General features: G+C 36.5%; 2 protein-coding genes across 9 annotated transcripts; one reads left to right on the top strand and one right to left on the bottom strand.

Moving 5' to 3' along the window:
* Window positions 1–1,725: 1,725 nt before the first annotated feature.
* LOC132196528 (uncharacterized) lies at window positions 1,726–18,199 on the top strand. 5 transcript variants are annotated; one of them, XM_059619254.1, is made up of 5 exons: window positions 1,726–2,069; window positions 9,795–9,977; window positions 13,606–13,719; window positions 14,280–14,488; window positions 14,704–18,195. In XM_059619254.1, exons 2-5 carry the CDS (start codon window positions 9,801–9,803, stop codon window positions 15,101–15,103), a joined length of 900 nt encoding a protein of 299 aa, XP_059475237.1. In that variant the 5' UTR covers window positions 1,726–2,069; window positions 9,795–9,800; the 3' UTR covers window positions 15,104–18,195. The 5 variants fall into 5 exon arrangements, with proteins under 5 accessions (XP_059475237.1, XP_059475240.1, XP_059475239.1 ...); XM_059619257.1 differs by lacking the exon at window positions 1,726–2,069 and adding an exon at window positions 4,446–4,593; XM_059619256.1 differs by lacking the exon at window positions 1,726–2,069 and adding an exon at window positions 5,670–9,219.
* LOC132196525 (uncharacterized) lies at window positions 17,850–26,626 on the bottom strand. 4 transcript variants are annotated; one of them, XM_059619246.1, is made up of 11 exons: window positions 26,471–26,626; window positions 23,529–23,671; window positions 23,384–23,475; window positions 21,463–21,572; window positions 20,795–20,917; window positions 20,087–20,275; window positions 19,744–20,035; window positions 19,539–19,683; window positions 19,287–19,477; window positions 19,028–19,228; window positions 17,850–18,396 (listed from the first exon to the last, which is right to left on the bottom strand). In XM_059619246.1, the coding sequence occupies exons 2-11, from the start codon at window positions 23,620–23,622 to the stop codon at window positions 18,163–18,165; spliced, it is 1,671 nt and encodes a 556-aa protein (XP_059475229.1). In that variant the 5' UTR covers window positions 23,623–23,671; window positions 26,471–26,626; the 3' UTR covers window positions 17,850–18,162. The 4 variants fall into 4 exon arrangements, with proteins under 4 accessions (XP_059475229.1, XP_059475230.1, XP_059475228.1 ...); XM_059619247.1 differs by lacking the exon at window positions 26,471–26,626 and adding an exon at window positions 25,102–25,329 and having other exon boundaries at window positions 19,040–19,228; XM_059619245.1 differs by lacking the exon at window positions 26,471–26,626 and adding an exon at window positions 25,102–25,328.
* Window position 26,627: the final 1 nt, after the last annotated feature.

The following is a 26,627-nucleotide window of genomic DNA, read 5'->3' on the forward strand; positions in this document are numbered from 1 at the left end:
GAATAGAGTGCGTGAAAATCTCATTTAAGCTGAGAACAATGAATTTTATTTTTAGAAAATCTGCATTAAAAAAGTTATATATTTATTCATTTTCATTTTTGCAGTTACAAAATTACATTTTAACAGCCACTTTTAATTTATAGCTCTGTCCAAACATTAATTTTTCTTTTTGTATAAGACACAAAAGAGCATTCTGAGCCAGCAAGTCGATTCCTCATAAAATTTTGGCCTTGAAACACGTGTGTCTTTTTTGTTCAAATTGAAACGTCGAGGAACGCGCGCGGTGCTCCAACAAGTCCCATGACGCCACGAGTTTAACGGTGAGCGCGCGGACCGTGTTTTGTAAAATACAAATGGCTCTCGGCGGTCGCTTAAAAGATAAATAATTTTTCCATATATGCTAAAATTACACCTGCAATTTTGAGTTAAAATTTAACTTAATTAAAAAAAATCCTCTCTGGCACATTTATTTATTTTGAAAATTAATTGGTGTTAAAAAAAATATAAATATTATATACAAATTCCAAAATAATATTTAAGAGATAATTACTAATTCAATTTGGGTTTATATAATATTCTGAAGCTTTTTAAGAATATATGAAAACGTGTGATATTTGCAAATTTTTGTATTTAAAAAAACTTTGTAGTAAGACATTCAAATAATTATTTTTTTAATCAAATTTTCACATTTTCGTTTTATATCCTCTTGGGAATTTTGAGTTGCATTTGTAGTACGTCTTGAAAGCGAGGAATATTTTGTCTTTGGAAAAACCGTCGCGTCGCGGCGTGTGTGCTCTTTACCGCCCTGCTCCCTTTCCTCAAGCGCGTTTGCTCGCTCCGCTTGCTCGTCGCTAGCCTCGATGAGCTCAGCTCAGTTTACTCATTATGCCCTGAATAAACAACCACACAGTTACTCTTCTACTTCGTCAGGTTAAGCTTGAAGGTCACGAAGGGCTGCACAGTCAGCTTGTACATAATATACATGAATTTGTTTACCTAAGATCAGTACCTAAGAAGCTTCCATAATGGAAAGATACATAATGTAATATTATATTTGTGCTGGCTGAGAAAGTAAAACACGTGCTATCAGTGTGTATCAGAAGTAACTAGAAAATAAGTTCCGAAAGAAGTTGAAACACTTCTAAATTTAAAGTAAAAACCCAGCTGCCAAAATACCAAGAATTTAAAATTTTAATCATAATTATTCTAAAATATTTTGTAAAGGAAGTAATTTTGTTAAAAAAAAATCTACATAGTTTAGTAAAAATTCAGACGTTTAATACTGTTAAGAGTAAAAAGTTTTTTTTACATTCTTTCTAGGTGATAAATTTCTGGGCAATGTGACGGCCAGAGCGTGCTTGGGTGAAAATGGACTGCGCCGTCTCTCCACCGCTCCTTTTCTCGCTATAGACCTTTTGCGTGCAGCAAATAAAATGAATTTTTAAAATTTCAATTTGCAAAATGCCTTTCAAAACGATTCACCACCACAACGAGAAGGCACTTAAAAAATTCAAAACTCGACATTTTTATTCAAAACTCAGCCGCCGACGAGGGTGCGTTCGAAGTTTGGGTTTTCAATTAAGGTCCGGTTTAAGTGAGAGTGTGTTTGGAGGAAATTCTTATATATGTGGGCACTTGAGATGGAGGTATAGCGACTTGGTGCTGATGTCTGGGAGGTTAAGGGGTCAGAGGGGAGGCTGCTGGTGCACCGGTTGCCTGGAAACGGGGGCGAGCCAAACACATTCGGAGAGCGGGACCGCTCTGGGTGATGATGTTCCGCCCTCGCAGCCTCACTGCTCGGCTGCAAACGATGAGCGTGTTGCGAATCGGGAAAAGTGCGTGAGAGCTGACCTTGGCAGTCATATGGGCGGCGTGCAAGTGTGTTGCGGGGGTGCAGCAGTGCACCGTGCCAGGGGTGCGTGCGATTCGCGAGCGCGAATGTGTTGCATCAGAGGTGTTTGCACGCGCGGTCTGCGAGTGACTAAGTAGTTAGCATGAAGAATGCGTCGGATCGATATTAAGTACATATGGTGGCGGCGCGGACGCGAGCACCTTGAGTGCATCTATTGGTGAGTCTGCCCCTCTTTTCCAATCACCTTTCTCATATATTCAAATTACTACTTTCACGATAACCCACACGTATATGACACGCGAATGCAGATGGTTTCAATCAGGCGCCGCCCTAACGTTTCAGCTGGAAATAATTTCCACCGCAGTCTTGCGTACGGTCAACAAACAATTTCCACCCATATTCATTAGCAAAAACACAGATCGTGACCACCACCATCACTCGATTTTCCATTACTTCAACTAAATTGTTCAGATCTGGAGATAAAATTATAAACATCGTTCCATGAATTCCAAAAGAAAATTAATTAGTAGAACTCAATACTGCGTCACTATAATGAAGTCACTCATCCATTGAAAAAAAATGACATAAAAATTAATTGGCTCTTTTAGAGCCGGGGTTAAATCGGCTCTTTTGACACCTTATCAAATTTCCACCATAGGGAAATTGATACGATTCCAAATAGCCATGGCGTGCATCGAATTTTCCCACATTCTATTTTATTCTATTCACTTTAATATAATCTGTAGGTATACCACGCGGAGGAAAAGTCACCTACTTTTTATTTTATTGCTCAATATGTTCCGCATTCAAGTCAAGGCAAAAAAGAGCAAGAGGGTGATTGAATGTTTTGGGTTAATTGATAAAGAGGAGATAAACTTAAACCGAACCAGCTTATCATTTTCTTATTGAAGAAAACCATAAAAAATATTAATATACAAAATAATTTATTTCTTTACTTCATATTAATCTGTTATTATAAAAAACTCCTTTAAATTGTATATGAATTTCTGAACATCAATTTTGGCAATAGTGTGTGTCTATATAATTTTGATAAATTGCTCTCAGCAGTTGCTTTTTCCACAAGCAATTTCATCGCTACTCCGCTCACTTGATGGGAAACTTTTTGAAACTTCCATTAATTTTACCTCAACAGGCAGAGGTGTCAGTCAGCGCTGATTATTATTGTTTTCTACTCCCCGCAATAAGTTTTGCCCTAGTTGGTGTTTTAATTTGTTAGCTGGTTTGTCGGTGGTTTAGAGGCTGTTGCGCAGGCAAACTGTTTGGCGGTTTTTCGATTTATTTTTATACTTGTATGCTCTCTAGCTCTGTGAAAGGCTTGTTGATTTGCACTACAATTTTCGTCTTGGTGCTCAGCAGTTAGCACGAGAAAAAATCAGAAGTAAAATTGAAGGAGTCGTGAAGTTTTTGTTAACTCGCGTACTGTTTCGCGCTTTCTAATTGACACGTCATTATATGTGTCACATTTTACAAGAGAGCTTCGTTGTGTCTTTCCGACAAAAAAAAAAGAAGAAAATAAAAACGAGCGCGTGGCTCGTGCCAAGCATAAAAATAATCTCTGTATACGAATCTAGTTAAAGCTAAAGATGGATTTACTTTCAATTTTCATACTTCAAATAATTCAATCATTATCTTTTCTTGTTAATTGAAATTTAAAAAAAGATTTAAGTTTTAGCGATATTGAATTCAATTTTATCCCCCTCTTCTCTACTTAACTATGCGACGCATTATTTTAATATTTATAAGTTTTTATTGGCAGTCATTCGTGACAGTTCAACTTGCAAATTTATAATAGTTATCTTAATTATTCACTTTCCAGTGCCACACTGAAATAAAAATTCAAATTTCATGTAGTAAACAATATTAAAACACAGTGCTAAATTATATATTTTTCAAATTTTAAATAGAAGTAATTTTTGTTTAATATTCAGAGATAAAGTTAAACTTCCACAACAGTCTTCTGATAAATTATTTTAGTATTTTAAAATATTTACTTGTGTCCACCTTGTGCAATTCAAACCTAACCTGTGGATCAAGTTAGTAATTGCACAGTTGCTTTTGCAAATGTTTTAATCGATGCTAATTTACTGAATCAAAATTTTGAAATTTGGAATTAGGAAAGACTGATTGAATATTACAGTCTGTCAAGAGAAACTACATACCTAAGGAAAACAATTTATTTTAAATTATCATGACGTTGAGTACTTCGAATATTTCAAAAGAATCATGAAAATGAATTAAGCCTTCCATGCAAGAGAAAATTGTACAATTTTATGTAAAAAGGTCGCAGTAAAAAACATTTTGCTGAAAGTCGATTGCGTGCTTGCAAACGACAAAGCTTCTTGACAAGCATTTTTATGAGTCAGAAAATGTCCCAAGAGCTTCTGTATACATTTTAAACAATATTTTCGCAGTTTGCTTTTTAAGCTATAATTCTTTACGTGTTTATAAAAGACAACTGTTGATTTGCCCAACTTCGCAAACTCTTGTTTTGAAACTGATTTTTTTCGGCTTGGCTCTATTTGAATTTGCTTGACAAATGAAGCTTTTTAGGTTTACTCTGAAAAGTATAGTGCCATAGCTGCGAACATGCAGCGTCCGTAGCGCAGAAGCGCTCGGTGCGTGTACTTGCTGGGTATTGACGTGGCCTAGAAGCTTCTGCTCGCTCTCGGCCTTCTTGCGACGAGAGAGAGATATAATCGGCTCCCTGCGGATTCTAATAAGTATCAAAGTTTGCAATGGAAATTACGCTAATCCGCTTAATTAACAAAACCGCCTAAGCACAGAATGCTGCATTATTTAAGTGCCACGGGCTGTTCACTACACCTGTAGGTCCTATTTATTTTCAGAGCTCTAGGCAGAAAACAAAAACAAGTGCATTATTATTTTACACTAATAGCCCAGCAGGGGTAGGATCGCTTTTTGTAACCTATTTTTCTCTTCCGAGTTTCCAACAATTTCTTTCATTTTTTGCAGTAAATTAATCGAATGATTTATGATAATATTTATTTTCAGTAATTTTTAATAATCATCAGAAATGAGGACAGAAAATATCCTCATTTTTGCGGTGTTATCAGCAAAAGCCAGTCTTTAATTTTGTTTAACAGATGACATTTACTTTTTAATGTGCAGAATGTTAATGTATTGCTTCGGCTTTGTATATTTAGCTTGTGATTGTAAGACGAGTAAATATTTTCATTCACTCTCTGCTTTTATGAGATTTCGTTGCGTGCGTGTTTATATGTGCGTGCGTGTGCGATGTAGTAATGTTCCCTGTCAGAAGTCAACAAACAAAATGTATATCAATCAAAGGGAATCAATGTCGAAGGTCGCATGCACACTTAAGTTGATCTTGAGCCTTCAAGTACACTTGCAAACTTTTAAAAGCTTTTTAAGTGTATTTAATCATTAAAAATAAATTAATGCTCAAATAAATTATTAAAATTATTTAAATGGTTAAATTAAACAAAATATCACTTATCTCCGTTGATTGAATATTTTGCTTGAAACCTTAAACCTTATGTTATTTCTTGGAAGATGTTCAATTTCACAAAAATGTATTCATTTGACTTCCAACACTGTAAAAAAATCCTTAATTCTTTTAAAAGCATGCAAAATTCATTAGATTTTTTTTTATATTATACAGTCATAATATATAATAGAATAAGGTTATAAATTATATTAAAATTATTAATATTGCATTTTGATAATTTAAAATGTTTAGTATAAATTTTAATATAGATAAGTTCCTTCAATATATTTAAATTTTTTGAAATAAATTAATTGATTTATTTCTGTAAAATAACATTATATTTATCTATAATTTTATTTTCACTCCTTCACTCAAATTGGTATTAGTGATAACAATTTTTTAAATCTTTGATTACAATTTATACTTGCTTGTGTTTTAATTGTTGCTAAATATTTGAATAATTACATATTTTTTATTTTAAATAATCATAGTATACTTTGTGTTTATCCACCCTGCTATCCGCCCTCTTGAGGAGAGATATTAGCAAATTACCGAAAACGCTTCGTGTTATTTGAAAAGCGCCATAATTTAATAATTATATGCATGTCGTGTTGCGGCTTTTTGGCCCCGGCGGGCGCGCAACGTGTGAAGGGAGGAGTGCGTGTGCCGCGTGTCAGAATTAACACAGGAGGATGGCTACTGTTCGGTTCGATCCCTATCTGCCCGCCGCGAGTGAGTCCGTGCGATAATTTGGCAATGTGGGCATGGGAATAAAAAGGTGCCGGAGGTGGCTGCTGGCCGAGGTGGGTGGCGAACGCTGAAAGCAGCAGAGAGAGACGCTCCTGTGCGCGTGTGCGCCGCTCTCGCGCTGTTCCAATTTTATTGCATAAGGTCACCGGGGCGGGTCAATTCTAATACACACCGTGTCAGTTTTCAAGCGCGCTTTGACCTACTGCGACCCTAATTCAGTTGACTCTCTGCTCGGCCGGTGGATCTCTGGGGACGCGAAAATTGGGCGCTGACAAATGGGCTCGCGGGTTCTCTGACACGCGAAAATTGCAGTCAAGGTGCTTCGCCTACCATGGTCAGGGAGTGAAGGATGACACCGAAAGGTAGGATTTAAGTGCATCCCATTCACTCCTCTGTAGGATCACGAGCACAAAACTGTCTGAATGGAGAAATGTCTGAATGAGAACAATTTTGATCCCGATAAACAGAAAAAATGAATGAAAGCCAGTAATAGGGGATGATTTTTACTTCAAATTTTTACAATTTTATTGCCCTCCCGTGCAGGTTTAAGACAAAAAATTCTCGCTCCGTACCTGGATTTTATATTATGCTACCTTTCCCAGACTTTGAAGGGACTCGCTCGCTCAGGTATGCGCTGCGCCCACGAAAATAAAAGTTTTTTTGGAAGACCATTAACGGAGAGAGAGGAAATAGAAAAGGGCACCATAAAATCGTCTGCAAACACCCACCCTTAGAGCGGCCTATTTTAACAAATAATAAATATATACGACGTACTCAGTCTTGCATTTAAAAAAATTCAGCATTGGAAAAGTTAGTCAAAGAACGTCAGCGGCTCGTCAAGGCTCGTCTCTCTCGAAATTTTTAACATAAATCAATCCGCGGAACCGCCGCCGCTTTTCTGACGCGGGTAGGCAACGGCGGTGGAGCCATATTATGCATTACACCCAAGTACGGCGCGCGGTGAGGCTTTGATCGGCTTTGGTGGAAACATGGCAACGCTCGCTGCTTGGGCGGCTGGAGGCAGCGGGCGGGGGTGCTGCCTGTCGTCGCCTCTCTCGCCAGTTGAAAAGTTGAAAAGTCTGGGTTCGGCCGCGGGCGCTCTTTTCGAGAAGGTCGGTGTACCTGACGAGAGTGAGGCTTCGCGACGAGCATCGCACACTTAGAGCCGCGCGCGCTACATTTTTTAATTATTTTGTATTTGAACTAGAAAGATAAAGAAACAGAGAAGCTTCGAGTTGAAATAGAGAGATGTTCCTTTTTTACGGTGGCTCACTTACTGAGTTCACCATCTGAAACCAGTTTACAAATTAAAGTTAAAATTTGGTCCGTTTAGTACATTTATTTATACTACATCTTTATTAAAATGGAAGTTTTCTAAGATTTATTAAATCTTAAATCTATTTAAAAATGAACTTAAAATAATAATTAAATTCATATCACCATTATAATAATATGCCAAAAATGTGTGAATTTGACACCCTCGATCGTTGTTATGCAACTTCCACTTCCCTGCAATGACAATTTTTATCGCAATTCACAGGGGATGATAAATGTATATTGAAATTCATTGTTTCTATTTAATCACATGTAAATGCATTCAACCAAAGTAATGGGGGCTCATGCAACAACGGAATCCAGTTTTCATTGTTTGAGGGCCAATCAGAAATGGTACCTCTGATTGGCTAATGACAATGAAAAATAAATTTCGTATGGGCCCCCACTGAACGAAATAGTCCCTTCCCTTGTGTAGATTTAATCCTCCTCCATTGGAATTGAAAGTCAATAGAGTATATTTTAACAGCAAAACTTAACAATGTGAATTTGGGCAAGTTTTGAAAGTGTACAGTTTTGACAAGAACATTTTTCAGCAATAAAAATAATTGGCAGTTAAGAAATAAAAATAATAATAAAACTCTTCAAACGCATTGAATTTTAAAACCATATTTTTACTAAACGTGATACTTCTAAATTTAACAACTCAATTACTATTTTTTTTTTAACAGAAAATACTATTGATCTAAAAATAAAATCAGGGTCCTTTGGCTGGTGTTACTTTGTATATTATGATGTTGTCGTTTTCTTCAGTACAGTACAAAGTACTATACTGGGGGTGCCAGGTGTCACTTGTTGCAGCCGTGGATTTGTTTTCTGGCGACTTTTCTCTTGTTGTTCTGTTTAGAAATTTTTGTGATCGGCGCCGACCCACGGAGGGAGAGTTTATTAGTTTATTTTTCGCCAACTACACACTTTCGTGTCGGCTGATGCGTCCCTGATTGTGTTCGTGACCACCACGACTTGGAGGCCGCGGACCAAGTGGCGCCCGCCTCGTGGTTTTCATGCAAATGAGGTGCGCTATTTTCGTGCTTCGCATATTGCAATCCCGTGAATTTGCTCAATTTGTTCCGATATTGTTCCGCACGTGAATCAGGCAGGCGAACGCGGCTCACGTGAAATTTTACCTTCAGAGCGTCCTTTCCTGTCGTTACACTTTTTCACTCAATTGTAAAATCAATGTTTATTTTTTATTGTTCCTTGAAAGCTAATCGTATAAAATCACTCATAGCAAATTTAATAATGGCTTTCAATAGATTGATTGTTCTGCCCATTTTTTCTTTGCAAAAATGAATACAGAATCGCCATCAGCTTATTTTTTTGCTTTATTTGCGGAAAGGAAATATTTGGAAAAATTGAATTAGACTTTCTTTGAATCCATTAGTGCCAAAAAAAAATTTTAAATTTTTTTTTTTTCATAAATTTTAACATAACCCTTTTGTTAAAATTGTAACAAAATCTTTCATTTGACATTTTTCGCATGTTTACTCTGCGGGATAAAAGCATCTTCAGAGCAGGGCGTCATTCAACCCTACAGCTCAAACAACCCCTTTAGCGCCTCACAATGGGTCCAACATCATCTCTCCATATCTGACAAAAGCCACAGATGTGTGCGGCGCCAACCTCAATAAAAACGAACCAACTTCATTCAGCGCCCATGCATCGTTTAAGTGCCCTTCTCATCTCGGCTACAGGTGGGGTTGAACGGCCTGCGGCTCCCCATTGTCTTTTGGAGAACCACAATTATAGTCTCTCAATAGGCCGCTGCTGGACATTTGATGTACTGACGTTGAGTGTGAGCCTCGTTTCCTTTTTCTTTTGCGTAAAATTCGTAGGGCTAGAAAATCGCTATAAAATTTATTGTCGTCCCTCAACGTACGGATAGGAAAATTAAAATATAAACAATTAAAAATTATAGAATTTAGTATATCCTAGTTTGTTGAGGCTTTTTAAGAACATGCTTTTAATTTTTTTTAAGTACCGTTATAAAAGTGAAAACTTTGTTTAAACAAAAGTTAATTGATGAGGAATGAGGTAACAGTTTTGTGTTTAAATTTGATGATTATTTAATTATTGTATCTCAAAGTGGGTGGAGATTGCTTCGTGGTACACTTACAAAAGTAATTTGAAACTAAATTTCTTCAAATTGGTTAGAGCATAATTGAAGAAAAAAAGCATTTTTACTGAAAACCCTTAACTTAAATTACAAGTCTATCTACAAAACCATTTTCGCGTTAATTAAAGCAAAAAAAATACCTTTCAGGCGCCTGATTGAATAAGCTGCAGACACAATTATTCCTAATTTGGTGTTTGGTGTAAACTTTTGACCCGAATAAAATAACTGAAGATGCCGATTTGATCTTTTTTCAGTGAAAAATGTACGCGGCCGCCGGCCAGGCCATCCGACAAGCCCGGAAGGGCAAAAAGTCGGGCTCCACAGCATCTTCCAGGGCGCCGATCAACCCTGCCCTTCTAGGCGTGCACCCTAGTAAAGGCGACTCAGTCAGCCTAAGAAACTTACGAGCTGCCTCTGCGGCTGCAGCTGCGGCTGCGGTACATAATTATTTTTTTTTTTTATTTTTTTTTCACTTCAATGAAAAGGCTTTGCTAACTTAAGTGAAAAACGTATAACGTCCAATAGCCATAAAATTCATCAACAAACCTTTAAGGAATTTATTTCGCAATATTTTATTTGGCCGAAAGAGGCTATGCAATTTTTTTTTTAGTTTCTGGGATAAAATTGAAAATATAAAATATTGGAGACCATACATATTTAATGCAGAATAGGGGCATCAAATCGACACTTCAAGACACTTCTGTTAGGTGGCGAAATAGAAATTTAGTTTTATCCGAATTTGATTTTTAATGAAAATATTAATACTTTCTTTATAGTGCATAGTATTTTTGCGACATCCTGAATACCCCAAAATAATTTAACATGTGAATTTTAGTGGGTAAATGAATGAGAGCGAGTGAAATCTGCACCAGTTTGACCAGAAATCACAGTAGTTTTCCAGATTTTAGAGAGAGCACGCACGCCTGCTGCTCCCTGTAAAACGAGAATTTGTGTGCAATTTCAGCTGAGCCCCCTCGCGAGGTTTTGCAGAGCCTACCTCCGTCTCAGGCTCAGCATTTCTCGCGCGCGCCCAGTGGCCCGAAGGCTCTGGGTGCTAAAGTGGGCAACAAGTGAATGCGGCAGTGGCTGGCATGCAAGCTGCACTTCTCATCCGCCATAAGAAGACAAACAAGGGAAAAGGACGCTACACCGATCTTCCGAGTAATGTTGCCACAAAGGACATCGCACCTTTCCCTCGATTTCCTCCGCGAGCTTGGGTATGTCTCGATGAACAAAAAAAGCAAAATACACCTGATCAGTTTCACATTGAAAACAGAACTAAATGGGAATGTTATTAATTTTAATCCAAGAAGGAAACACTTCCCTGACATTCTCGTTACAGTTTATCTTTATTTTTTTTAAAGTAAAAAACAATTTTTAAATTTTGAACATTTTTCTCAAATTTATATTTTTTCCCCGAAAGTTGCTCATTAATCTGTATTTGAATAAATGGAAAGACAAACTTCTTAAGATTATATTTATTTAATTATATTATTCTATTCTAATCATTAAGTTATTATAAAAATATTAAAATCTTTTCCCCATGTTTGAACCAAAAATAGTTTGAAAATAAAATTTAAAGTTTTCAATTTCAACTCGTCCAAGGGTGCTTCATATTATGAAATTGAATTTTCAAGCACCGTTGCAATTCCATAATATTAGGACTACATTTCTGACAATCACAATTATTCCTCCGGAAAAGTTGCTTTATGCTATTTTTTTTAAATTTGATTGAAAAATGGATTCTAATGAAACTACCCTTGCATTTTCTTACATGAACATACTTTTCTTTCCAATAATGTTTCACTATTCTCAAAACAAAAATATTAATTACAAAAACACCAAAAATCATATCTCTGTGTAATAAATGGAAGATGCCGAAATTTTATTTGCAAAGGCGATAAAATGTCGAAGCACAAACACATGCGGCGGTCCTTGTCATTTTGGCTATTTTGGTACCACATGATGTATACAGAACCCTTTCATTATAGCCCTGCCTGTACTTTCATTCACACACGGCCGTAAATTTAGGCCACTCTCTCTGTACTTTAACGTGAAACACGCTGGCGCTGTATTCCAACGAAGCGACATCACTTTTTTTGTATATGCCTACATGCGCGGCGCTCTCGTGTATTGTCACTCTTTTTTCTCCCCCGCCAGCAATTAAAGCGGTGCTCGACCAGACCACGCAATAATAAAACACCAAGGCATCCCTGTTCATTCATCGAAAAATTGTCATGTTTTGCCAAAACAACTTTGACACCAAAACTGTGCGTCAGTCAAATTATATGAAAAAAATTAATTATATCTCTCTCATGGATGAATTTTTATTAAAATTTAGAGTTTTTTCTCTGACCTAATTATCCGGTTTTTAGTCTCCGTGGGTGTGACACATAATCCATGCAATGGGATTTCAGCTTTGTCAAAATAAATCAAAGCCAGTTGTGTGTCTGCGCAGCGCTAGACAGCACAAGGATTATCGCTGCTCGTTTTTGTTACTTTTTTTGCCTCGTTAGTGCGTCACTTCGCTTTAGGTGATTTTTCCACGTCCGTCAATTGGGAGTGGATTTTTTCACCATTCGGGGTAATATGTGATGGGCGCCGACTTGATGTGGTTCTGTGATTGGACGATGCGTGCTCGATGCCTTCTTGGTTCAAGCGCATCATCGGGCCAGCGATCCAGGTGCTGCGCATCGACAAGGCGGGATTCAACAACAAGCTCCAGGACAATGTGCAAATCCTCACCGGACGCAAGAAGATCGTCTACCACAAGTTCACGAGAAGCCATGGCAACCAAACGCTCGATCTGCAGACCACCGAGCTCAGGGTCAAGTCGCACAAGAGCAGAAACTCCAACGTCAGCACTCCGGCTCTGACACCGACTTCGGGAAGAAGCACCATCAATTCTCGAACGCCAAATGGCAATGCCCAGAGTATTTTCGATTTGGTTGACCCTAAAAGACCACTCCAACCATTCAATCCGAAGGTACTTTTGTTTAAAAAAGTTTAAAAAGCGGAAAGGAATGAAACGATTGTTTCAATCCAATTTTTGAAATTAACAGGGTGTTACTACCTCTTTTTATTTATCCGTATTTATCGGCTATTTTCTTTGATATTTTTTTTTGTGCCAAGTGAAATCTTTTATTAATTCAATTTTAGAAATTCTATAAAAGGCTGAAAGTAGAGTTTAACAATTATTTTATTTTTAAATTAATTATTTCTATACCATTTTATTTTTTACTTTCTTATTAATGATTTTTTTTCCATGAGAATTGTAAATATTCCACCTTTCTGAACTCTAAATGGATATGATGACATTTATTTTAGTTACATAATATTTTGTATAATACAATTCAGAATTTTATTTCATTTCCTGAATGCGAATTTATTAATTAAAATTCTATACAAATAATTATTGAAACTTTTGATATTGTTTGATTTTGGTATCACGTGATGCTGTCAATGTGATGACCGAATTTCATTTCGGCTCATTATTAGGTTTTTTTTGGGGCACCTCGCTCTAAAACGTTCAGAGGGACACCCGTCGGCGTCGGTATGGAAACTAGAGATAAATAAAGCGATCCACTGGCTTATACGGTTTGGGCAAGGCCGACGTTTTTGAGCGTGCAGGAGATCGATTGTTGTTACTATACACTACTTTATGGCATTATGGCGTGATATGTTACAGATTTCACCGCTCTTTCTCTCAATGTCATTCACCTATTTAAATTTCAATTGTGAGAAGAAAAATGGAAAACCATTCCCTTATTCCTCCATGCCATTAATTTTATGTCGGAACCCTAAAAAAGTTGTATTACATCATTAAACACCTTTTATACACTTCTCCCTATCATAATTCACACAAGTCTGCCTCAAGTAGCCTCTTATGAATTTTTCATGTTTTAGTTTTTCTTTTAAAAGTCCTTTAAGGACTCAAAAAGGTTTGTTTCGAATTCACTGAAATGAAATACTAAGTAAGCAAAGTCTCTTCAAAATCTACGTATAATATATTTTGTTATAAAATATTAATTTCGTGATATTAAATTTCCCATGATTCAATTTTAGGGAAAGTCTGCGAGTCTCACAACAGAGAGAAGATTCTCTCTGAGCGACGCAGCAGCTGTCCAGCACAGGGACAAAGCTACCAAAGCTCACCGAAGATGGGTCAAGAAGAACAGGGTGAGCTATCAATCTCAAAACCTTCAGAAATACTTTTGCCACCACAGAAAATCGTTAATTTATCAATTTAAATTGTCATTTTTGAGAAGGGCTGCACGTGACGCCTTTGAGAATATATATGAGAAGTAAAACATCAATTCTAATATTTTTTTATTCCTGTAAATTGAAAAAAATCAATATTTTGCTTGTCATTCATGATAATCATGAGGATTTAGATGTCTCGTTCAGATTCAGACAATAGACTAGTAAAAACATTCTCCCCTTCTTAACGACGGTTGTTGTAACACGCAGGTAATCAAAAGTCGCAACTGTCAAACTGACCTCAATTAGCATCGTTTAAAGATAGGAAAATTTCACCTAGTATATATTTTGCAAGGGTACCACTCTTCTCGAATTTTCCACTAAAAATATAATTATTGGATTTTTCCGAACGTTAAAATATATCCGTTTATAAAAGTTATGCAACTTGCACATTTCGCATGACGAGCGGGTTGCATTTTTCTCTTGCCAGGCGCTCGTTTACCTCATTGTTGTGAACTAATTAAACACATTTTTTTAAGATACGGGACGCATCTTGTGGCGATGACGATGACTACCTCGGGGTTGAAAGTTCGGCGGCCAATGTGGTTCTCTACATCGGCCTGGGGCTCGTGTGCATTGGCATGGTCATCTCATTTGTAGGGCTTGGTGAAAAGGGCTTCAAAACTGCGGAGCTGCGGTTGATAGGACCCAGCCTGCTCACCGCAGGCGCTTTCTTTTGTCTGCTCAGGTAAATTATTTTTTTTTCCAATTAACTTTTAGAAGCATAAAAACAGCTAAAAAATTTCTTAGCTACATTTCTAAAAAACAGAAAAAAGTTAAAACTTGCTCTTATTATTATAAAATTATTTTGATCAGATTAAAACAATATAATATTTCAAATTAAAATCGTAGTTTGATTTTCACTCAAGTCAATCTGATTACTAATTTTTTTTTAACTTCCAGGGTTTTCTTCTGCACATGTCCAGCGGCGTGTTGCTGCCTGTGTCCGGAGGAAAGGCATCGCCGCCGGAAATTAAAATCACTGCGCCGGAAACAGCAAGGCGAGGCGGTGCTATCGTCGGACGACGAAAAAACCGTTTCGACGATCGTCATGCGAAAGCACCCCCTATCCAAGGTCAACGGCAACAACAAACACGTGGCCATTCCCATCACCAGACTGTCCCCGACCCCGTCGCCGCCTCCAGGCGATCCCCAGGAGCTCCAGACGCATCTGATGGTGCCCACGATAAACACAAGTGCGTCTTTGCCCAACTATATAAGTGACAGTAGTGAACCTGTGCCGGGGCCCTCGAGCCCCAACAAGAGGCAAGAGCTGGTGTTGAACGCCTCCATGCTGGTGTAGTGTCTCGGAAAGTGTTGGGATAATTATTTAGGTTGAATTCCATTTAGATTTAAAGAAGAGAGTTTAATTAAGCAGCGCCCGGAGTGCTCTTTCAGAGTTTAAAAGGAACTAAAGAGTTGAAGTTTTTCCTTTTATATTTTATACGTATCTAAGATATATTTAACAGGGCCGTGTAGGCGCAGACTAAATATGAATCTATTGTCAATACTGGCTATAACCAATATCAATGTTTATAAGCGTACATATACAGAGAGTCAAAGGCGTCTAGTTATAATCATTTTGTTGGACCCGAAATACTGAAGCCAATCGATTTTTTTCTCTGAGGAGTTGAGCAAAACCAATATCTATTTTCTCTCTACTAGGTGAAATTCATGCCGGAATTTTTTAATTTTCACCACATCAGAGAGTTAATTGCATGACTGAATTATTTGCATTTATTTACTCCTAAGAAATTTTGGATGCATATTTTTGATTCTAAACATTAAAATTTGTTATTGCACTGAGGAATGGAGTTGCTTAAGGAATTATAAATTTAGATTAAGTCAAGATATAGTGTTCAAAAATGAGTATGAAACTTGCTGTAGCTTCTTAATGCCAGAAAATCTTATCACCTGTCCTAATCAAAAGTTCCCGTGACAATCCCAGAGTACAGAAAATATCTTTACAAAATTAGCCTCAATTTGATCAAAGCAGAATCAACTTAAAATTTTTTGTTTCCCATTTTTACTTTAAAGAAATTTTATTAAAAATTAAATCTGTAACTTCAATAGCATTGCGAATAATCACAAATAAAAAACAATATTGCTTGGCACTGACAAATTCCAAAATACTCTTTCTATGCACTTCTAAAAAAAACTCATATAATACGCGGTAAATTTAAATCTGCATTAAAAAATTTTATTTAATAAATATGCTAATACTAAAAACTAATAAAAAATCAGAATAATTCAAAATTTCATTGACGGAGTGCCCAGAACAACAAGCACGACGCCTACCCTTGAACGCAACTCTCCTATAATTGAGCTTAAATCAATAAGTTGGGACCAAATCAATTCTCTTGGAATTTAAACACGAAATGAGCGCATCGTACCGCAATTTGAGTTTGGGCATAACCTTGACCTGATAACTTTGCGACGGCATCCGCAGCTGCTTCTATTCTTTTTTCTCCTCAATAATATTTGAATAATTAAAATCTTCGGACTTAATTTTCTTTAACTATCTCTGTAGTGTTCAAGTAGAAATTTCCGAATTTTTTTAATTGCATAAATAGCCATACAAAACAGCATAATTCGGCAGACATGCTTTTGCGCCTTAAATAATGATCTGTAAAATAGCCAGTCGTCTGCAGGAAGGATAAAACATTTAAAGCGATTAATTTATTTCTTTGAATTTAAGATTTGAAAAGTTTTACCATGAAATGTAAAGATTTTGCATTTAAAAATTCCCCAGAAATTTTTATAACCTACAAAAATATCAAAAGATCTTATACCAATTTTCAATCAAAATTTTGAGGTTAACAATCAAATAAGAAGCTATGCAAATTTGAGGGTAATAGATATATATCTCATCATATTTTTAATTTTTACTTACTCTGCATTATCTCAAAAAGATATTTATTTAATCTAAATTATCGGAGGATAATTTGAAAACTTTGAGCCCAAGTTTTTTATTTATATTAATTTTTGCATATATTGTTGGCTCTAGCCTGTCAAATCTTTGTCATGATCAAATCCCCCATATTTATTACCTTCTTGAAAGGAAAAAATGAGAGCACATGAATTATTATAAATTACAGCATCTAGCCAATGGGCTTCAATGTGCTTACTGAATGGACCAAAACACCGCGAGGACAAAACAATTTAAATAAAGATTATCATATCTCTCTGAATCCAATGCTATTCCATTTTTTTGAGTGAATCACATGATGAATAAATGATTCGATAGCGTTTTTATTTTTTAAGCACGTCACCGAGGCGATTTGCACGGTTATAATGCAGTGTTCTCATCGAATAAGCCTCTTTGAATTGTTTTAATAAAAATTTAGAATTTAAATAACTATCGAGGCGGAGAATGGAGATACAATTTAAGTGCAAATGTCAGAGTCGAAGTAAAATATTTTACTATAACAAAAAACCTTAAATCGCACTCATTTTAATAAAATTGTTATCTAACGCCAAACACATTTTTCTGCTTTTCCCATCAACTTTTCCAAGATCCAACAGTTTAGCATTAATTTTTTACGCGCCCTTCCTTGTAGTCATAGCCATGTATTTTAAAGAATAAAAATTACTATAATGTGCTGTAAAAATCGGATAAAATTTCTGTTTTAAAAAGTTTGTTTTATTCACATCTACACACCTGAATCAATGATTAATCTAAATAATGTAATATGATGAAAATTTGATTATTTATTTTAATACATTTTTTCTAATTGTTGAACCAAAAACTTGAAACTCAGTTAGAATAAGATAACAAGATCAAATTTTTTAAATTGTCTGAAATCATTTTGAAAAAATTTTGAACGAGTATATTATCTTTTAACAACATGATAGAGTAGAGCAGGCACCTGCTGCAATTTTCCAAACTAACACTGCTAGCTACTAAATCTTCCTCTAGTCTGCTCTAGAGACAGAGATTATTTATCAATGCAGATGCGGAAAATTAAATTATCTGATCTGATAATTTTAGTTATCAGTCTTCCTTGTAGCTGCTATTATTAAATGAAATGCAAATAAATAGAAAAATATTGAAAAATGAACAGAAAGTGCTTTTATTTGGATATAATCATATACAAAAAGAATCTTTGTTATTTCCACTCTCAGATTTTTGTCCCAAATTTTCCACCAGATTAACAAATAATAGATTTTTGAAAAATTGCATAACAAAACAACGACTCCCAGATTGTTGCGATGAAGTACGAAATAAATTAAGAAAACCACTCCCGTTTAATATACAAAAAATTGTTAATCCCTTGGCAGGTTATAAAATAAAAGCTATGCTAGCAGTAGTTTCAAGTGCTTCTTACATTCATACACATCAATATGGGGTTAAGTGCCCTCTCAGCGCAGCTTCTTGTTAATCTCGCTAATCAGATTGTCGACACGTTCAGAGGTGCCCTTGAATGTGTTCGGCTCGGGTCCAATCATCTGCACCAACTGGGGCACATCTTGAGCAGAGATCAGACAGAAGCGATGCAGAGCCTTCATGCACCTGTACAGGTTTTCCTCGGGAGGTTTGCTGTTGAAGTACTGCAGAACCGCCATTGTCAGCTCCACAGCCACATCATCAAACACCTGTTGAGAATATTTTGATATACATATGGCCTTACAGATATAAAGTAATGTGTAAATTTCATTAATTGGTTGATTATTTCCAAATATAATAAAGTCTTGTGAAGATTATGATATTATTTTTGTATTGAGAGGCGGAAAGGATTATTTAGGCAGTTTGCAAAAAACTCAAATTCAGAATGAGCTGAAAAATCAGCAATTTTTCAATAATTTTGAGTTTTATGCATTTTAGTTTTTGTGAGGAAATACAAGAGGTAAGCGCATCACAAAATACAACACATTTAGACAAATCTGGCTGTATAATATTAATTTATATTAAAAATTTCTTGTGTTAACGACTTTAAAAAGTAACAGGCAGCCAAGGAGTTTTATTAAAGTAAGTTGAAACGTGAAATGTGTACGTCCAACAACACTTAAAATGCCTGCCTGCTACCTTTGATACGCTGCCTGGAGGCAGAATCTTGCGCAGGTTTTGCCCTTTGGTCATTTTCTGCAAACAAAGAACACCACTGCCCGATGAGTGACGAGTGACCGAGGACATATTAGGACAAGCAGCCAAAAAAATTTGTGTCTATTAGCCAGCAAAAAGGGTTCACGAAAAAGAGAGAGATGGGTGGGCTGCAGGAATACCGACCACTGATTTTACCTCCTTGCAGGCCAGGTTGTGGAGGATGGCGGAGCCCCTGTCCTGAAGGGTGGTGTTGTCCGAGAGGAGCGAGTTGACCGCCACCTTGGTGGTGACCCTGATGTTGCTCAAAGTGTTGTTGCAGTATTGCCACTCAGATATGTACAGGAGCCACTCGGAGCTGCTCAAATTCTCAAACAAATTTGCAAACTAAAAATAAATATTTGTATTTGTATTTTAAATTAATTAAGATAAGAAAATTATTTACGAAAAGTGTAAGAGCAAGTTGCTCTTCTAGGGGAATCCTGTCGATGTCCTGAGCAAAATTCATCAAGATGTGTTCTCGCCTGTCTTGGTGGAGCATCAGAATGACGTCATCTTTGAGCGCGGCCACAGCCAAGACATTGAGCAGTTTTACTCTGGCCTCTGATTTCTGAGACTTGTCGTGAAGAATTCGACCTGTAAATGTACGTATGAAATAATTAATTATTGATCTTTGTATCAAATAAAATATTTTTACCAACGAAGCTCAAGAAACTGTCTCCCAAAGCCCAGGAGCCTTCGTCCTCGAGCATGTATTGGTGGAGCTCCTCCATGGACTGCTGTTCCTCCGGAGTGAGAATTCCAGCGATCAAATCAACCAGGCCATCAAATTCAGATTGCAACTGTAAAATATATTTTATGGTTCACTTAAACTTGCTAATAAAATTGAGTTTGTGACGCACATCAACCAAGTCTTTATAGATGATTGGTGGTTCTCGTTGCTTCTTTTTCTCCTCAGCCTCCTGCCTCTCTTGTTCTTCAAACTCGGCCACAGATTTTTCTGCGTTTCTGCCTGGTTTCTCGGAGACGACAGGGGCGATCACTTCGTCCGAGCCATTTTGAGAGGTCGTTTCACTGTCTGCCATGCTGCTGCGTGACGATTTCCTTTTGTTCTTTGTGCGCTTCTTCTTCTTTTCCTTCTGGTGGCTCTGCTCCTCGTTATTGGGTTCAATGAATGACACCCGACTGGTTCGACTAACAAAAAGCCAAATTTAATTGGATTCAGATAGTTTAAAAAATATTTACCAGAGCTGCTCAGTGTTGAGATGGATTTCTTGTGAAGACTCCGGGATTTGTTCCCTGGACAATGCCTGCAGTGCCGGGGGTGTTAAGAAGCTGAGAATGCCCAAATCTGATGTTGGTACAACGCTTCCTCTTGAACGAGAGACGCCGCCTAAACTGTCAAGAAGTGGCTGGATCGCAGCTCCAATCGGTCTGTTAATTAAAAATAAGTTTTTTTCTATCAATATTTTAGTATATTTTTTTTTATCATCACAGGTAAAGTTTGCAGATTTAAATGTTACAATATTAGTTAATAATTATAAAATTTCTACGTCGTACTAAAAAAAAGGTACTCAAGTGTTGGTTTTTAGTTAAATGCAATAGTTTCCATTTTTCACATCTTTATGCTTTAGAAATTCTTGGCACTGTTTTTATTCTGCATCACTACACCAATCGGCAAAACTGCACAGCGCGCGCCTGCATCTTGTGAAAATAGGCAGCCTGCTTGCCGCGTCTGTATTGGCGGTTGCATACTTTTATAACAACGGCTTACAATTTGATCCAAAAATACTTGGCCGGCGCGGCTGACTGAGGTCTTTTGATCAATTAGAACTAACCAAGGTAAATCATGAGCAACACTTTTATGAGATAAACCATCACTTTAGGTTAACATTGATGAAGTTCAAGTCAAATTGAACAAATTATGATTAAATAATTATGCCGAGTACTCACGTGCTCAGAATTTCTTGGGGTAGGTCGATGATATACTTGGGTATGTCGGCTCCACAGAGAAACTGGCTCACCTCGTTCGAGAATGTATTGCAGTTGTGCCGGAACAAGTCGTAATTGTCCGCCCTAAATTTAAAAATTAAGAAAACAATTGTTAAATCCTCTTTGAAATGTTTAGCAAAAATGATGTAAAAAAATAGTGGGAGATCTCTATTTATAAATTAAAAATTTTCAATACTCAATGGACCTAACTGAAACGTCTAGATGAATATTTAGAATATTTTACTGCGTAAAGTATTTAAAAGGCTGCTATCTTGGCTAAGTGCCAAGCTCATTAATTCCAGCGCATTAATACCGCCTCCAAAGAGACAGTTGAGTCAAAACTTTGGAACTACTGGTAAAAGAAATCATAATAGCACGCCAATAAAGCAAATAAATGCTGTATTAAAACATTCACCTGATTCTTACAATCAGTTATTATTATTTTAGTATAATCATCAAGCTTTGAAAAGGAAAATAAATTAGTTAACTAACAATATAAAGTTTTCAAAATTCAATAGGTTAGTAATTTAAATTCAAAAATATGCCCAAACTAAAATTCAGTCACTAGTTATACTAATCAATTTAGAAGTTTTACTGGATTTTTGATAGCCTCAAAAGGTTGATTTTACCTGAAGGTGCTTTCGCCCAAGCCGAGCACGTAGTCCAGAAACACTTGGTACGGGATGAACGTGTCCCCTAGGTTGACTACCCTATCGGGCTCGCCAAGCACCGTGCTGCACTGAAAAACCAAGCAAATCGTCGTTTCTCGTTAGACCACCATTCACAGTGAAAGATGAACTAAACTCGGCGCGCCTTGTGCAAAAGGAACGAATGCAGCCGTCGGTTACCGCCCTCGAAAACGCTGCATCATTTCACTCGTTTCACGGAAATGCAGAAAACACGGTGCACATGACCCAAGAGCTGCGCTTTTTAAAAGACGGGCAAAGAAGAGTTTGCAAGTTACATTCAATCTCTCCTTTCAAGATGCAAAAACACAAGTCGGCGACGCTCCAAAGGGTTATCAGGGTCGACCAACCGGCAAAAGTGATTTTACCTAGGATCGCTGGACGCAGCGGAGAGTGAGCGACGACGAGCCGGCGAGAGACCCGTGCCTTGTTCTCGCCAAGCTAAACTTAGACGCCGGTCAAATTTAGACCTACGAGAGGAGACCGACCCCCCGAAACATCACACACCCCACGCCTTTATTCTATCACTCTCCGACTTTCTTCTTTCTATCGCCGCATGCTCTGGCCTATCACCTCACTAATTAATTAATTGCAACAATGCAATTAAAAGTCGCTTTCTTCAGCTGCATATTCCCCTTATAGATTTGCTCCTTCTTGAAAAATGAAAATAAATTTTTCTAATAATAAATATGACAACTGCAGGTTCTGCGAGTCAATGAGCAAGCGTGCTTTCAAGCTTTGAATTTTTCGGTTTGGATTGCTCGTCTTTTTACGGCTGACTCTCAAGTGTGCCGTTCTTTACAAGAAGTGTATTTCTGGACCAACGTTGAACGAAAAACGGCACGCCCGCCACCAAGAAGATTTCAGAGCTCTCTGTTGCCAGTCAATTAAACCTTTAATTTTTCACTTTGAATGCGGCATAAAACTGAAACACAACCATGCAAAAAAAGCATCTTGCTGAATGACTTTTTTTGCTTTCAATAAAAATTTTGAATTAAAAGTTCTACCAAATTGTGAAATTGACGTCAAAATGGACATCAAAATTCCCATATGGGACCTGCCTTTCAGCACCTCTTCATTACATCCGCCCCAAAAAATAAACATTGCGAAGGTTGAGTGACAGTAAAACCTTTTCGTTTAGAGAACGAAGACAGCCAATTTGGAAAGTGTAGGCTTGACAAAATTAAGGAGAAGTTTTAATTGGTTTGCGGTATGTTTAAAAAAAAACACGAAAAGGATATTTGTTAAAACATAATTTGTGATCTTGTGGCCCAAAATAATTCAATAAAATAAAAAATATAATTAGTAACTAAATAAAGAAAAATTGTTATTTTAATTCCTTTTTTAGTGATGAACGTAACTTATTAGATAACATAACAATCTAAATGCACTCTCTGCTTCAAATATTTGTCATACTTTTTATCCAGTATGGTTTAGAGCAAGGTGAGCAATGAGTATAATATAAGAAAATTAATATTTCAAATAATGGATTAAATTACGGAGCTTTGATATCCTCTTGAAATAAAAATGAATAATGGACTTCATTCCTTTGATAGTCTCATTTGAATAAGCGCATATCAAAGTAAAGCTCTGCATTAAAGGTCAAATCCGTGAAATGCAAATGGAGCCCGTTGAAACTGACTTATGCAAACGGCATGACGTGCGAGTCATGCAGGTAGCCTAGTTCCTGCACCGAGTGCGATTTTATTCAAATTCTGCTGTAAATACCTTACCTTGTCCATTGCAATATTTTCCCACAATTACAAACCAAGGATGATTTAAGCAACAAAAGAATATGGAAAATAATACGACGCAAAAATGATCTTAAGAAACAAATTATAAAATCGATTGAAGAATTACTTACAGGTCGGACGCTCTGGATTCCTCCAGCGCCGAAAAAGTATTCTCGGCCATAGGCAACGACTGCAGTGTGCCAAACACCCTCCAAGTGCTTCCCTGTTTAAAATATGAAGGAAATAAAAATTTCCAAAAATTCTTCCATAACTTACCCAAAAGCATTTGGGATAGGGAGGCGGCAAGACCCTTTGTCAAATCATAGACGTGCAATTCGACGATGACTCCAATACTGTCCATATCGGCCATCTCTGCTTATTACGGCTGGGATTTGCAAGTCTTTAAAGTCTCTTTTCTCCTGAAACAATAATAAAGTATATTAATTTATTATATAAAGTTTAGTTAAAATTTAATATAACCTGAGAGGGATTATAAATAGTTACAAAATCTCATTATTATGAACTTGATACTTCAGTCAATTAGATTTATCATAAAATATTTCAAAATAATTTTTTATTATTTTTTCTTTAGATTTTCAATGATTTGTTTTTTTTCTGATGAAATGTTTGAAATTCCAGCCAGTAAAATTATCAACAACTTGTTTCTAATTTTGTAACTTAACATTTAAGTGCATATAGCTCGAATGTTTATTTAAATATCTTTAAATCAATAGTTCAGTAAAGTAAGGAGTTCGCAGTGGTTTGTTTGTACTTGAGTGAGAGGAAGTGAACTATATAGAAGTGAGTAAATTGAAAGCCGTAACATTCCACCAAAGCCTGCTAATTACGAGTGTATAAATAATGAGAAGCGACTTTGGCCGTGCTGCAGACAAGTGGCAGTCGATCTTGGGCTGCTAAATGCGGACATGAAAACTAAATTAAAAATAATACTGCGCTGCCGGGGCACTGCTCCCTCTCGCTCTGCTGGACTGCCACTAACACTAGCAATAAATACAAATGCTTGACACACTCGCAACTTGGAATGTTCGTGGATATATTCAAATATCGCACAGCTTCGGAGGCTGCGCCTAGTACGCCCTATTCAAAACCAAATTATACCTCGGTCGGCTAGTATTGATTCTATTACTCAAGTGCGAGACACAATTCGTGAGTTGGGGCCATTAAATGAATCAGACAGACTCGATGATAACTTTTTTTTATTTGCTCTATCTCTCTCTTAGACTTTTAAATACAAAAGCCTCCAAGTTAAACTCTCGAAAAAGATTTGTTAGAAGCCAGATGCGTAAAAACAACTTGTGTCGGCTCAATTTGAGACGTCAAAGTTGCAAATTACTGCCTTTCTGTGTTTCTAGGACAGCCAAAAAGCGTCCAAGGCTTTTCCGCCCCTAGACTGAAACAGCTGCCAAATAGAGGTGTGCGAACTAATTGAGCATTTGCAAATTTCAAACGAGTTCAGCAATTAGGAAAATAACTTATTGCAATTTCCCGTTTTTAATTTTTATCATCTTATTTTGTATTTTAAGAAATATGATTTATCAGCATGACAAAGCTAATTTTTGGTAAAATTAAATAGCAGCAAATTATTATTATTTTTAACTGTAACAAAAAGCTTACAATTTTAGCCTAACCTAAAACTGTAATAAATAATTTAAAAGAGCAAAAAACTGAAACAAATTAATTATTAGAACAATAACTTAAAAAAATTGAGGTGACGTAACAACCGAACAACAAATTTTCAATTTCCTTGAAAAGATCAATGAAAACAAAAATAATTCTATCAAAATTACATTGAGACCATTGAGTTGACCTTTGATAATAAAATACTTGCAATTCTCACGGTGGCACTTTTCAGCGCTTGAGGCAGGTCTGGGGCCCCAAAGACAATCAAATCGCTTTCTCCCACAGCAGAGCCTGCTTTTTATAAGTAAACGGTCTGCCGGCGAGTGGACAATTGCACACGATCAGCGCGAGTGAGAGACGGATATTATGCCGCCGGACAGCAAGTCTCGCGGATGGGGAGAGACGCGGACACGCAGCAAATGGCTCACAGCCAACTCGGCGCACTCGGGCCCCTCCAGCCTATAAAAGCGGAGACCAATCTCCAGATCTGCAATCTCATCGCATGACTAATCGCAACAAATACTCGCGCATACCTCATAATTCAGAGCTTTTTTCGTCAGAAAAATGTTCTGGATTTTTTTATATAAAAAATTGACATTTTAAAGAGCCTTTTATTTAAAAAAAAGTTATGGTTAGCAATAAATTAATATTTAATTTAATTTAAAGAATAAGTTATTTATATTTTTATATATTTTTTAAGAATAAGTTTACAAGCAGAAGTTTGCGTGTTTTTTTTATCCAACGAATAAGCAAATCAATCTAATTTTAGTTGCGAATTGTGTTCATTGATCTATCACAAAGGCAACTGCTGCCCTATTTTATATAAAATTTAGAAAAAAATAATAATAGTAACAGGAGACCAGAGAATGTGGCATGTATGTGGCACGTATACGTCAAAATAATATGATAAAATTAAATTAAACGCACTGTAAAGCAGCTTTGAATTTTTTATGAATTTGAAATGGAAATAATGAATGTTTTAATTTAAAAAAAATCATCCTTATGTAACTTTTTCACTTCTTTCATTACAACGTTAAAACCTAGCGGTTGAGGAAATAAACAGCCCATTTGCACTCAAGGTCTAAGAATTGTCTATTATTTTTACTGAGATCTGGACTCATCTGGACTAGTGGCCTTTCCTTGGAACTTAAACTGCTGACGATTCTCACGCGACCTTGACTACTTTTTGAGAAGCAACTCCAGTCCAAATGCTACAAGAGAAGTTGCCAAATTCAAGATAATTGGAGCATAAAACAGGGAAAAATGTAATAAATAATGTGATAAAAAGGTATCATTTTAAATTATATTTACGCTGCGTAAAATATGCTGGATTTGCAAAACGCAGATTTTGCAACTCGGAAGAAATGTGCAAATTTTGGTGCGCAAATTCTATGTTTCACGTGTCATGATTATTCATAAACAGAATATCCTAAGCAATAAATATGCCTTGATGACATCGGGAAGTTATTTTTGCTAAATTTCTGGTGCAAAAATTTAAAATGCAAATCAACCTAGTCTTGATTTCAATATATATATATATTTTTTTTTAAATGCATAAAACATTAAAATACACATACTTGCCAATTATCCTTAATTTTCAAAATCTTCAATCCATTTCGAAGCAAACTCTGTAACAAACTCCAAAAATCTGTTCCTATCGTCCACTTTTTCTCAAATTTGCCTTGAGCAAAACGTCCTGACGTTTCTCTCGTTTCTCCAACAAAGGGGGCGTGT

The sequence above is a fragment of the Neocloeon triangulifer genome, unplaced genomic scaffold (assembly GCF_031216515.1).
Source record: "Neocloeon triangulifer isolate White Clay Creek 2 clone unplaced genomic scaffold, ASM3121651v1 ptg000012l, whole genome shotgun sequence".
Classification (NCBI taxonomy): Eukaryota; Metazoa; Arthropoda; class Insecta; order Ephemeroptera; family Baetidae; genus Neocloeon; species Neocloeon triangulifer.